Here is a 13,731-nt window from a genome sequence, read left to right as displayed (position 1 = left end):
TATTTCTTTATCGTATACAGGATGAGTTCATAACCCAAAATTTTCAACTTAATAATAAGACGTTCATGAATTAAAAAAAAAATTGTTTCACCTTATATTGTGTGTACACTAAAACAAAATGAAAATTTGAATGAACTTGTTTTAATTGTTAATGAAAAATATCGGGTTCTCTACAGCAGGAGTTTGCATGCAAAACTTGGTATTAAAGGATCGGTTCATGGCATGTGTACTTTAATTAATTTTTTTGTTTCGCGTAAAAATGTAACATTTTGATAATTTCATAGTATTTTAATCGCTGCACGTAAAATAATTATCCTTATTTTTTCCTCAAAGTAAGGCCAGATTTAGCCAGACCTGTGAATCGTAAATTTTAGCCAATCTCTAGATCTAAGTCGTTTACTGTTCGTAAAATGTATCATCACGTTTCGATGTGTCGCTGTTAGATTTTACACCGATAGCGGTTTATTATGTGTTTCTAGTTATACATGCTTCAATTTTGAAAAATGTTACAATGGTATTGCTCTTGATGGGTTCTTATTATAAAATGGTTAAACAGTAACCAAATAGCTCTTTTATTGCCAATAACTTTGAATTGTGATTCTGTGAGCTTATTAATGAATGTTGTTCAAGTGTGAGATTTTTGAGCTTCTTAAAGGGGCCTTATCACGTTTTGATAAATTAACAAAAATAAACAATATTGTTTCAGATTCGCAAATTTTCGTTGAAGTAAAGATATTTGTGTGGAAATTATTACATAAAATAAATTATTATAATTTTATAGTTTATTCGTTAACTTATGCGGTTTCTCTAGAAATATAGTCCTTTGCAATAGCAAATCATGTTAACTTTTCCTGCAGGTTAAAAGGTTTCTGACAGGTATCTTTTTCTTTGAAAAAAAAATTCATAACTCAAACCATGTCAATAATTTTGCGTATTCAATTTGCAGAAAATACAAACAACCATGCGAGAAGTGCATAAGTAATCGTATCTTCAAGTCAGCCCAATCTTTGAAATGTGTACGTACACTAGCATAATTATGAATATCAGTACTACACAATTTAATATTGTGTAAATATTGGATGTCAAATATATTGTTCATGTTCAAGTTCTCGTCAATGTAACTCTGGCGTATAAAATAATATTGAAAATGGAAAAAAGGTTTGAGACGAAAGAGGCCTAAAACTGGCTTAAATGTATAAGTGCAACATGTACGACCAGGGACGTAATTGCACAATTAGCCGAACTCGGATTTAAAGCATTTTACACGGATATACGACAGGATATGCTTGCAAAACACGGTATACTTGAAACAAAGAAGTGTAGATGTTGTAGTGATTTCTCAAAACAGTACCGCCTGTGTTCAGAAATAGGTAATTGCATTTGGTACTACCATCGTTTTAAACAGACACATTTAAAAGGCCCATCATGGAGAAATACGGACATGCCAAAATGGTGCAGTGATTCATGGGAGTTAGCGAAGTGTTACATGCCTCCCACGGGTTACAAGAATAAACCAAGTGCTGACAAAACAGATTTCAACGGGATAATAAGTGCTTTAATCAACTGTACCTGGATGCAGAATTACTTTACAGATGATCTTAGCCTGAATACTAATATCTGCATGGAGGTATTGAGTAATTTACTCAGCCTTTATTCATCAGTAATTAACGTATGAAATGAGTTTCGTATGCCATGTTACACGTGCATATCTTTGTGAAATTATTTCCTTACCTCTTAATTTAACAGGCGCGAGAAGAAGTAAACGCACTACGGCACATACATGGCACAAACATAGATGAAGGTGAAATGATCAGCCTCTTCAATTCTCTTTTAACTCTTCTTAATGATCCTGCATACCTGAACAGCTTTAAACCAGCAGATAAAGCAAGAACATACCTTACTCAGGTTATGTCCGTTATTCTTCAAATAACATTGAAGAACCAAGAACTTATCAATTACATGGTTTTTCAGTCATTATGTAAATAACTAACAAAATACGAACCATTTAGGGAGTTGCATGCTAGTTGACTAGTATTATTATGCCCCTCTTTGAAGAAGAGGGGATATATTGTTTTGCACATGTCGGTCAGTCCGTCCGTCAGTCCGTCCACCGAATGGTTTCCGGATGATAACTCAAGAACGCTTACGCCTAGGATCATGAAACTTCATAGGTACATTGATCATGACTCGCAGATGACACCTATTGATTTTCAGGTCACTAGGTAAAGGTCAAGTTTACGGTGACTAGAACCAGTGAAATGGTTTCCGGATGATAACTCAAGAACTTTTATGCCTAATATCATGAAACTTCATATGTACATTGATCATGACTTGCAGATGACCCCTATTGATTTTCAGGTCACTTGGTCAAAGGTCACGGTGACTCGAGCCAGTAAAATGGTTTCCAGATGATAACTCAAGAACGCTTACTCCTAGGATCATGAAACTTCATAGATACATTGATTATGACTCGCAGATGACCCCTATTGATTTTCAGGTCACTAGGTCAAAGATAAAGGTCACGGTGACTCGAACCAGTAATATGGTTTACGGATAATAACTCAAGAACGCTTACACCTAGGATCATTAAAGTTCATATGAACATTGATCATGATTCGCAGATGACCCCTATTGATTTTCAGGTCACTAGGTCAAAGGTCAAGGTCACAGTGACTAGAAATAGTAAAATGGTTTCTGGATGATGACTCAAGATGCTTAGGCCTAGGATCATGAAACTTCATAGGTACATTTATAATGACTCGCAGATGACCCCTATTGATTTTCAGGTCACTAACTCAAAGGTCAAGGTCACAGTGACTCGAAATAGTAAAATGATTCCCGGATGATAACTCAAGAATGCTTATGCCTAGGATCATGAAACTTCATAGGTATATTGATCATGACTGACAGATGACCCCTATTAATTTTCAGGTCACTAGGTCAAAGATCAAGGTCACAGTGACTCGAAACAGTAAAATGGTTTACGGATGATAACTCAAGAATATTTAGGCCTAGGATCATGAAACTTCATAGGTAAATTGATCATGACTGGCAGATGACCTCTATTGATTTTCAGGTCACTAGGTCAAATGTCAAGGTCACAAAGACAAAAAACGTATTCACACAATGGCTGCCACTACAACTGACAGCCCATATGGGGGGCATGCATATTTTACAAACAGCTCTTGCTGATTTAGTCTTCAATTCTATAAATAACAAATAATTCTAAAAGGTTTGATCTTCCTTATGTGGTTAGAGATGTGATAAAATTACAGACAACCTAACTTTTTTTAATAAGTTTGCCCGACTTTATCTAATTTAAAGAAAAAATTTCTTTGTATTACAGCCAATAAAAAGAAGAGAACACATAGCTTATTAAGATTTATAAACTTGTCAAAGAGGTGTCAACTCCCATTTCCTTTTTGCATTCACATTTGGTTTATAAATAATTTGAAATTCGTGGAGTGTTTGTATGCTATGAGTCAATATCCGAGAAAATGTTGTTAATTGTTTTGATTTCATTTTAAAAAGTATGCTATTGGCTTTTTTGAAAATACATTAAAAGGAATTCGTGCAAATATTCTTGGCGTATGCTTTGCAATACAGTAATATTTGTTAACTTAATTTTTTATTACAAAATAGCACTAATGAAAAAGTGTAAAGTTATTCATTAAATAAGGTTTGGCTCAACTATTCAATAATATTCATAACATGAAAAAGCCTTTAAGCTGAATTATGTCCCCTTTTCCTAATGTACTTTGAGAAATCATGTTAAGGTTTGCCTTCAAGTTGATCAAGTTGATATTCACATAACGTTTCCATACAACAGGTATAAACCTGTGTAATAACTACAGATTTTCGATTGAACCTTTACATGTTTCTTTGTGACACATGGTTACTGACCAAGGTCCATGACTCAGATCTGTTATTCAGCATATTACTATCCTCTTTGTAAGTATAAATTGGGGTTAAACTTTTCGTCCCTGACTCTACTACATATATATAAATAACTCTTTACATAGGTGTTCACTTATGATGTTTAGGATCATGCAAGTCGTCATTAGTTTAAGTTTCGTCATAAGTATATAAGTATTTTTAATAAAGTGTTTATTTATTTTTTGGTAGGTTTCTTCATAATCTTAAATGTTTTCGTAAAGTTCCTACTAACCATATTTGAACACAATTGAATTTGAACAACTTAGCTCTTGAGATCTTACACTGCATTGCATAATATGTAGAATCTCTTGCCGCATCAATGAAGTATAAGTTATACACGCCAAAGACAACGTACGGTGCCTCATTTGATAAAAGAGCTTGAGGTCTGATATCATTTCCTATATTACAGGACTTCCAGTCTGTTCAAAAAGTTCAGTTAATAAATTACCTACAAACACGAAATCACAACTGGGAGTAAATACAAAGCTTAAAACCATGTATTGTTGTTTGGATTGGACATTTGTTAAAATATTTTTTTTATTCTTAAAGGTTTTATCCGGTTGAAGCAGGCACATTTTTAACCTATAGACCCTTATCTTTGTAACATTCTCTCTAATACCGTCCCCACATATAAACAAACACACAACATAAATTAATCATGTATTGAACAAAAGTTATGCATGATAAATGAGAATTGTAACATACTTGTTGTACTGTTTAATAAGTTTTTTTTTAAAGCTACATTTTTTCAGAGTTTCGCAGAGATTTAAAAAGACTCTATACAACGACGAAAAATACTGTGTCTGTTTCATCATTACGGGAGGGTCATGACAAACCCATCTGGGATATCTTTGTGTCACCGAAATTAAGCCACATAAAAAAAAAGATGGTTCTCGAAAAAAAAACGGAAAACGGAATACAACAATACAGAAACATATTTTTTAAAGATGAAAAGCTGTGTAGTCGTGTGTTTATTCAAGGAGAGCCCGGTATAGGGAAAACTACATTCCTTACTAAACTTGCTCTTGAATGGTGTGATGCAGTTTCTGAACACAATTCTACACACAAGGCTACATTTAGTGATATCGATACACTGAATAAGTTCGAGTTTCTCTTTCACATATCACTGAGAGAGGCACTCGTCCAACGTGAGGTGGTAGAGATGATCAAAACATAAATTATCGACACCATTTACACTGGTGATAAACGCGATGTTGTCTAAGCTTTTACATCAAATCCTTGAACGAGAGACTTGCCTCGTAATTATGGATGGGTTGAACGAGTGGGCTGATCCTTTTCATAAATATGTTTCGCCGTTAACTGATCCAAAGTCAGTTTTTACTCTGCCAATCAAAAGTCACAAACTGAGTTCATGAAGTACGTAAATGAACGTCGAATGATGCAGCTTCTTATTTCACCATGGTGGCATACACTGTTAATAAGCTTGTGGATAAACAAAAGCGGGTTTAAAGGTTCCCTGTGTGAAATAAATTGTATTCTACTTGACCTACGTTTTAAACAACGAAATGAAAAAGAAGGATATTTCAGGAAAGGTACTTCCTTTCCGTGCTTATCGAACACAAGCTTTATTGAACCACATTGTGAGATTTTGGACGCGCTTGCTTATGCTGCATTTTAGTTTACGTTTTCTTCAAATAAATCCCTAGTGTTTTCCAAACGGGACTTAATGGATTATATGTCAAAAGAGCAACTGCAATTCTGCGTCGACGCTGGCCTGTTAACGGTAATGTTTCATTCAGAATTTCTTTTAAAAAGTCCACGAATGTCATTTTTACATGAGACGGTCCAGGAATTCTTAGCAGCATATCATATAGCTATTTCAAAGACAGATGTTATAAAAATCTACTGAGCGAAAATAAATATAATGTGTTAGAAATGAGCCAAGTAATAATATATTTGTGTGGGCTTGATAGTATGATAGCTAACGAACTTATAAACCGTCTAACTGACGGTGACTTCTTTAATGACATGAACCTTGCACTAAGAAGATATATACGACATTTTAAAAGTGAGAAATTAGCAGCATTTCAAACAGATTATAAACCAATAGCAAACGTTGGAAAATTTTCATCTGATGAGAGGGACCACGATTTGCGTATGTTAGCTGTATCATTCTTATTCCAGCGCATGATGATTATTGGTTTCACTGAGGCTAAAGCCAGCGGTCAGAAGGATATTTGTTTGAAGTGTAGGGACTTTACATTCAATTCATATCTCAGCGAGTCTGAATCAAACTCATTACGTGAACTGTTAATGTTGAACACATCCAACGTCAGGACACTTTTTTTAGAAAGAAAGTAATGTACTGCAAATAAGCGAAATGATGACCGTTCTTCAACAGTCAATGGATTGTCTTGAACGTGTAAAGGCCAGAGCGACTCCGGAAATACATAAAGCATTTTATAATTCAAAGCTGCAAGAGCTGCATTTTATCGGAAGAATCAACGTATCATCAATATGTGATGTCCTTACATCCCAGTCTAAGTTAATGTATTTATACATAGAAGATTCAACTTGTAACGAAGAAATCCCTATCCCTGTCTCCTTAAGATATTTAGACTTGACGAAAATTACCTGTTCTATCGTGTTTCTTCAAAAGTTACTAGAACAATTATCTTTCTTAAAACACGATTTTGCTTTAGAAATGTGTGATGTAATTGTGACCGATTTCAAAAAACACATGTTTCAATCAGTAACATATTGACATGTCAAATATCAAGATGCAATTGATGCAGGGTAATAATGACCTATATAGTTTGCTGAGTTTAACACCTATCGTGACCATGCGCCTTTTGACGGCTGATGATGTAGCATTAGCATCAGATATTTTACCCAAATTCAGTACATTAAAAACGCTTGATTTACGGGAAATTCGTACGTATCTTTCTGCCATCCAGCTGCCTACATCGCTACACTGTATCAGTCTCGAGACAGGCGAATGCTTCCCTGATTGGCTATGCAGCTTGTTGATCAATCTTTCTGCATTAGGACATCCTGTAGAGTGTCAGCTGTGGGACTGTGTAGTACAACCACACGGAGAGGATTGCGTAGCTAGTTCAAATGAACATGAATCTCACATGCGATCTAAACTATTGGCATGTGACATGTCTAAAGTAAATATTCGTGTACAGAATGGCAGCAAGGAACTGTTTGAAATATTTCGTGACACAAGTATAGGGATCCTGGACCTGAGAACTGCTGATTGTGTTTCACAAACATCAGACATTGTTCCCTCTCTCCGTAAATTAGAAAAGCTTTCCTTGCGGGGAACTTATAAGGGCCAGTTTGCCATCCAGCTGCCTGCATCGTTACAGTGTATCAGTCTCGAGAAAGGGGAATGCTCCTCTGAGTGGCTGTGCAGCTTGTTGATCAATCTTCCTGCATTAGATCATCATGTAAAGTGTGAGTTGTGGGACTTTGTAGTTCAATCACGTAAAGAAGATTTCGGCGCTGATTCAAATATACATTTTTCGGACCTCCGATCTAAACTAGGGTAATGTGATATGTCTAATATTTAGATAGTAGTAGAATATGGGAGAAAGGAACTGTTTGAAATATTTCGTGACACAAGTATAGGTATCCTTGACCTGAGAACGGCTGATTGTGTTTCCCAAACAGCGTATATTCTACCAACGCTCAGTAAATTAGAAAAACTTTTTTTTACAAGGGACGTTTATTGGTCTTTGTGCTCCCAAGCTGCCTGTATCGTTACACTGTATCAGTCTTGAGAGTGGCGAATGCTCCTCTGAGTGGCTGTGCAGCTTGTTGATCAATCTTTGTGCATTAGGTCATCATGTAGAGTGTGAGCTTTGGAGCTTTGTAGTGCTATCACGTGGAGAAAATTGCGGCGCCGATTCAAATATACATGTATCTGACCTGCGATCTAAACTATTGGAATGTGATATGTCTAATATTCAGATATTAGTAGAATATGGGAGAAAGGAACTGTTTGAAATATTTCGTGACACACGTATAGGGATTCTAGACTTGAGAACGGCAGATTCTGTTTTACAGACATCAGATATTCTAAAAACACTCATTAAATTAAAAAAGCTTTGTTTACAAGGGACCTTTATGAGTCAATTTGATCTCCAGCTGCCTGCATCGTTACAGTGTATCCGTCTTGTGACAGGCGAATGTTCCTCTGAGTGGCTGTCCACCTTGTTAATCAATCTTTCTCATGTAAAGTGTGAACTCTGGAGCTTTGTAGTGCAATCAAATGGAGAAGACTGCGCAGCTGATTCAAAGATACACATATCTCACATGCGATCTAAACTATTGAAATGGGACATATCTAATATTGAGATATTAGTTCAAAATGGGAGCAAGGAACTGTTTGAAATATTTCGTGACACAAGTATAGGGATCATGAACCTGAGAACTGCTTATTGTGTTTCACTAACATCAGACATTCTGCCCACACTCATTAAATTACAAGTGCTTTATTTACGGGGGACCTTCATGGGTCGATGTGGTCTCCAGCTGCCAGCAACGTTACAATGTTTCAGTCTTGACAATGTGACAGGCGAATGTACCTCTGAGTGGCTGTGCAGCTTGTTAGTCAATCTGTGTGCATTAGACCATCCTGTAAACGGCGAGCTCTGGTACTTTGTAGTTAAACCACGTGGAAAAGATTGCGGCGCCGATGCAAATATACATGAATCTCACTTGCGATCCAAACTATTGGAATGTGATATGTCTTATATTGAGATATTAGTAAACAATGGCAGCAAGGAACTGTTTGAAACATTTCGTGACACAAGTATAGGGATCCTGAACCTGATAACTGCTTATTGTGTTTCACTAACATCAGACATTCTGCCCACACTCATTAAATTACAAGTGCTTTATTTACGGGGGACCTTTATGGGTCGATGTGGTCTCCAGATACCGTCTACATTGAACTGTATCAGTCTTCAGACAGGCGAATGCTCCTCTGAGTGGCTGTGCAGCTTATTGATCAAGCTTTCTGCAACAGATCATCATGTTAAGTGTGAGCTCTGGAGCTTTGTAGTGCAATCAAATGGAGAAGATTGCGGCACTGATTCAGATATACATTTATCTCACATGTGATCTAAACTATTGCAAGGTGACATGTCTAATATTGAGACATTAGTAAAAAATGGGAGAAAGGAACTATTTGAAATATTTCGTGGCACACGTATAGGTATGCTGGACTTGCGAACGGCTGATTCTGTTTCACAAACATCAGACATTCTAAAAACACTCATTAAATTAAAAAAACTTTATTTACGGGGGACTTTTATGGGTCGATGTCATCTCCAGCTGCCTGCGTCGTTACACTGTATTAGTCTGCAGAAAGGCGAATGTTCCTCTGAGTGGCTGTGCAGTTTATTGATCAAGCTTTGTGCATAAGGTCACCATGTAGAGTGTGTGCTGTGTGACTTTGTAGTACAAGCACGTGAAGAAGATTGTGGCACTATTTCAAATATACATATATCTCACTTGCGATCTAAACTTTTTGGAATGTGACATGTCTAATATTGAGATATTAGTAACAAATGGCAGCAAGGAACTGTTAGAAATATTTCGTAACACAAGTATAGGGATCCTGGACTTGAGAACAACTGATTGTGTTTCACAAATATTAGACATTATTTCCACACTCAGTAAATTAGAAAAGCTTTACTTACGGGGACCGTTATGGGTCGATGTGATCTTCAACTGCCTGCATCGTAACACTGGATCAGTCTTCAAACATTCAAATGCTCCTCTGAGTGGCTGTACAGCTTGTTGATAAATCTTTGTGCATTAGGTCATCCTGTAAAGTGTGAGATGTTGAACTTTGTAATTCAATCAGGTGAAGAAGATTGCTGTGCCGATTCAAATATACATGTTTCTCACCTGAGAGCTAAACTATTTGATTGTGACATGTCTAACATTGAGATATTAGTAAAAAATGGCAGCAAGGAACTGTTTTAAATATTTTGTGGCACATGTATAGAGATCCTGAACATGAACGGCTGTTTTTGTTTCACTTACATCAGACATTTTGCCAAAACGTAGTAAATTAGAAAAGCTTGTATTATGGGGGACGTATACGGGTCGATGTGATCTCCAGCTGCCTGCATCGTTACACTGTATCAGTCTTGTGACAGGCGAATGCTCCTCTGAGTGGCTGTGCAGCTTGTTGATCAAGCTTTCTGCATTAGATCATCATGTAGAGTGTGAGCTGTCAAACTTTGTAGTGCAATCACGAGAAGAAGATTGCCGCGCAAATATATATATTCAAATATATATATTCAAATATATATGTAACTCGCCTGCGATCTAAACTATTGTCGTGTGACTTGTCTAATATAAAGATATTAGTAACAAATGGCAGCACGGAATTATTTGAAATATTCCGTGACACAAGTATAGGGATCCTAGACTTGAGAACGTCTGATTCTGTTTCACTTACATCTTAAAATAGGCACTCATTAAATACGTTTTTTTATCAGTTTTTTTTTTTTTACTTTTTCAGAAAAGGTTTCTTTAAGTAATAACATGTGTGTGTTTGCAAACAAAGCATAAATGAGATAGTTGTGCCATTTTTTAACGTTTCAAAGAAAAAGATAAACTTCGAAAAACATTTCTTCTTCAGTTCCTTGCATGGATCCGAACAGATCATAGCTAGACGATACTTGAAAAAAAGTAATTAAAGTGTTTAAAACAGCATATACACCTACAGATTTAAACACGACACCGGTTTCCATTAGGCTTTAAATGGACACCTGACAAGTAATGCCATTCGAGCCCATCTGGATATAATGACACACCTGGCAAGTAATGTCATTCGGGCCGATCTGGCTATAATGTCACACCTGACAAGTAAAGTCATCCGGGTCCATCTGGATATAATGACACACTTGACGAGTAATGTCATTGGGGTCGATCTGGCTATAATGACACACCTGACAAGTAATGTCATTTAGGGCCCTTCTGACTATAATGTCACACCTGCAAAGTAATGTCACTGGTCCCATCTGGCTATAACGTCACACCTGACAAGTAATGCCATTAGGGCCCTTCTGGATATAATGGCACATCTGGCAAGTAATGTCATTCGGGCCCATCTGGATATAATGACACACTTGACAAGTAATTTCATTTTGGCCCATCTTGCTATAATGTCACATTTGACAAGTAATTCTGGTTAATTTGGCTATAATGGCACACTTGACAAGTAAAGTCATTCAGGCTCATCTGGCTATAGTAGTAGTTCTCTTGACAAGTAATGTCATTTGGGTCCATCTGGCTATCATGGCACACCTGGCAAGTAATGTCATTCGGGTCCATCCGTCTAATGTAATTGGGGCCAATCTGGCTATAATGACACACCTGACAAGCAATGTCATTTGGGGCCGTTCTGACGATAATGTCACACCTGACAAGTAATGTCATTCAGGCCAATCTGGATATGATGGCACACCTGACAAGAAATGTAATTCGGGCCAATCTGGCTATAATGTCACACCTGACAAGTAATGTCATTCGGTCCAATCTGGCTACATGTATAATGGCACACCTGACAAGTAATGTCGTTCGGGGCCCTTCTAACTATAATGTCACACCTGACGATTAATGTCATTCGGGCTAATCTGGCTATAATGGCACACTTGATAAGTAATGTCATTTGGGCCTTCCTGGCTATAATGACACACCTGACAAGTAATGTCATCGGGCCCATATGGCTATAATGACACACCTGACAAGTAATGTCATTCGGGCCCATCTGGCTATAATGGAACACCTGACAAGTAATGTCATCGGGCCCATATGGCTATAATGACACACCTGACAAGTAATGTCATCGGGCCCATATGGCTATAATGGCACACCTGACAAGTAATGTCATTCGAGCCCATCTTGGCTATAATGTCACACCTGACGATTAATGTCATTCGGGTCATTTCTGATCAGTTGTGCAATTATAGACAGCTGCTACACCAACGCCGTATATTAGCTAATGTATGATACTTGACAGTTGTAGTTTCGACCAAACTGTGTACTGCTGTAACATAAAAACATAACCATATTTTTTTATAACCAAGGCAATTATAAATCACTTCATTTTTTTTTTAGTTTTTAAATGAAAAAGGTGTATTTATTCTAAATAAGATAATACATTTACGCATGCACTTTAGATGACGCATGTATTTTTTTGTATTATAATAGAAAATCTTGCTCAAACACTGTGTATTTCTCGCACGCGTGATTTAAACCCTATGCATCTAAACCTCGGGCCGTAGGTTATTCGACAACAACTCATGATAAACAAGTACCAGTATTATTAAGATTCTAACACTTTACTAAACTATTACAGTCCCCAAAACAAACTGTTCAAAGTTTAAAAAAAAATTGCTTCAGTGATTAATTGATTATTTTATCAATGCATATGAAGGAACCAACAATACGAATGTTCATAAGTTTAAGCTTTTTTGTTCTTTTTATGTATTGTTGTTAGTGGCATGATAGAAGCACAATACGTTTTAGTAGTGCTTACGTATTTCAGATTTATTCATTATGTGATGTGTGCAATGTTTATGCTTGAAATTAACCAGGTATGGGAAGATTCTACTTTCGTTTACATGTATATCGACGCGAAAAACGGATCATGCTTTTTGTATAACGGTTTCCAAACATTTGATTTCAATCGATCATTTTTATGCCCCCCTTCGAAGAAGAGGGGGTATATTGCTTTGCTCATGTCGGTCTGTCGGTCGGTCCGTCGACCAGGTTGTTGTCAGATGATAACTCAAGAACGCTTCGGCCTATGATCATGAAACTTCATAGGTACATTGATCATGACTTGCAGATGACCCCTATTAATTTTAAGGTCACTAGGTCAAAGGTCAAGGTCACGGTGACCCGAAATAGTAAAATGGTTTTTGGATGATAACTCAAGAATGCATACGCGGCCAACAGGGCGTACTCTGAACAATATAACTGAAGCAACTGGTCTGTAATCCAAAATCTATAATTATCAGTCCAATGAAACATCATCCTTTGAGTAAAATAAAGTGGATCAGTAAAATTATTATCAGAATATGAGATTTTTTGTATATTTTGTATATTTAATATTGTGTTAATGTTTAATTTTGTTGATTAATATAAATATAAGCAGGACAGGGGAGGTAATACACTATTACATCTTTCTTATTTACAGGGGAAACAAATGCAATAAGTTTAAATTTCATGTTTAATGAATAGAGGATATTTATCATGTCAGTGTGAGATCATTTGTTATTTTTTTGATTACATTTTATTATTACTTTGACAAAACAACACTTACCTGAATACCACAATGGATTGCAACCAAACAATACCCTACGCCCCTACCAGAATCCCTCCTTTCCCCCCCAACCTCACCCCCATTTTTTTTAAAACATCATCTAATAAATAACCACACCCCACATTATACCCCCTATCACCCCCACGCCCCCCTACCCCACCCCCTACCCCCCCCCACCCCCCCTACCCCCCGGCCCCCTTTTTTTAAACATCTAATAAATTACCAAACCCCACATTAAACCCCCCTCTCACTCCCCCCTACCCCCCCCTACCCCCCACCCACCCCCCCCCTTTTTTTAAACATCTAATAAATTACCAAACCCCACATTATTACCCCCTCTCACCCCAACCCCCCTACCCCCACCCCCATCCCCCCCCCCAATTTTTTACACATCTAATAAATTACCACACCCCACATTATTACCCCCTCTGACCCCCCACCCCCCCGAACCCCCCCCCCCAATTTTTTTTTACATT

At 37.0% G+C, this 13,731-nt stretch overlaps 2 protein-coding genes across 9 annotated transcripts in view; one reads left to right on the top strand and one right to left on the bottom strand.

The window, feature by feature from the left end:
- Positions 1-13,731, bottom strand: part of LOC127848640 (receptor-binding cancer antigen expressed on SiSo cells-like) — a 360,763-nt gene that overhangs the window by 107,303 nt on the left and 239,729 nt on the right. The gene's annotated exons all lie outside the window — the stretch shown is intronic.
- The window catches only part of LOC127848625 (uncharacterized protein CXorf38 homolog), a 73,478-nt gene that overhangs the window by 51,368 nt on the left and 8,379 nt on the right, over positions 1-13,731 (top strand). The window contains exon 5 of one of the 7 annotated variants that reach the window (XM_052381197.1): positions 947-2,506. The exons of the other annotated variants lie outside the window; for them this stretch is intronic. Within the exon in view, the coding sequence (XP_052237157.1) occupies positions 947-978 (32 nt within the window). The 3' untranslated portion in view covers positions 979-2,506. Of the gene's footprint in view, positions 1-946; positions 2,507-13,731 lie in introns of those variants that run through there. 7 annotated transcript variants of the gene reach the window in all.

The sequence above is a fragment of the Dreissena polymorpha genome, chromosome 10, assembly GCF_020536995.1.
Source record: "Dreissena polymorpha isolate Duluth1 chromosome 10, UMN_Dpol_1.0, whole genome shotgun sequence".
NCBI classification, from domain to species: domain Eukaryota; kingdom Metazoa; phylum Mollusca; class Bivalvia; order Myida; family Dreissenidae; genus Dreissena; species Dreissena polymorpha.
This window is presented reverse-complemented; position numbering and strand designations above follow the sequence as displayed.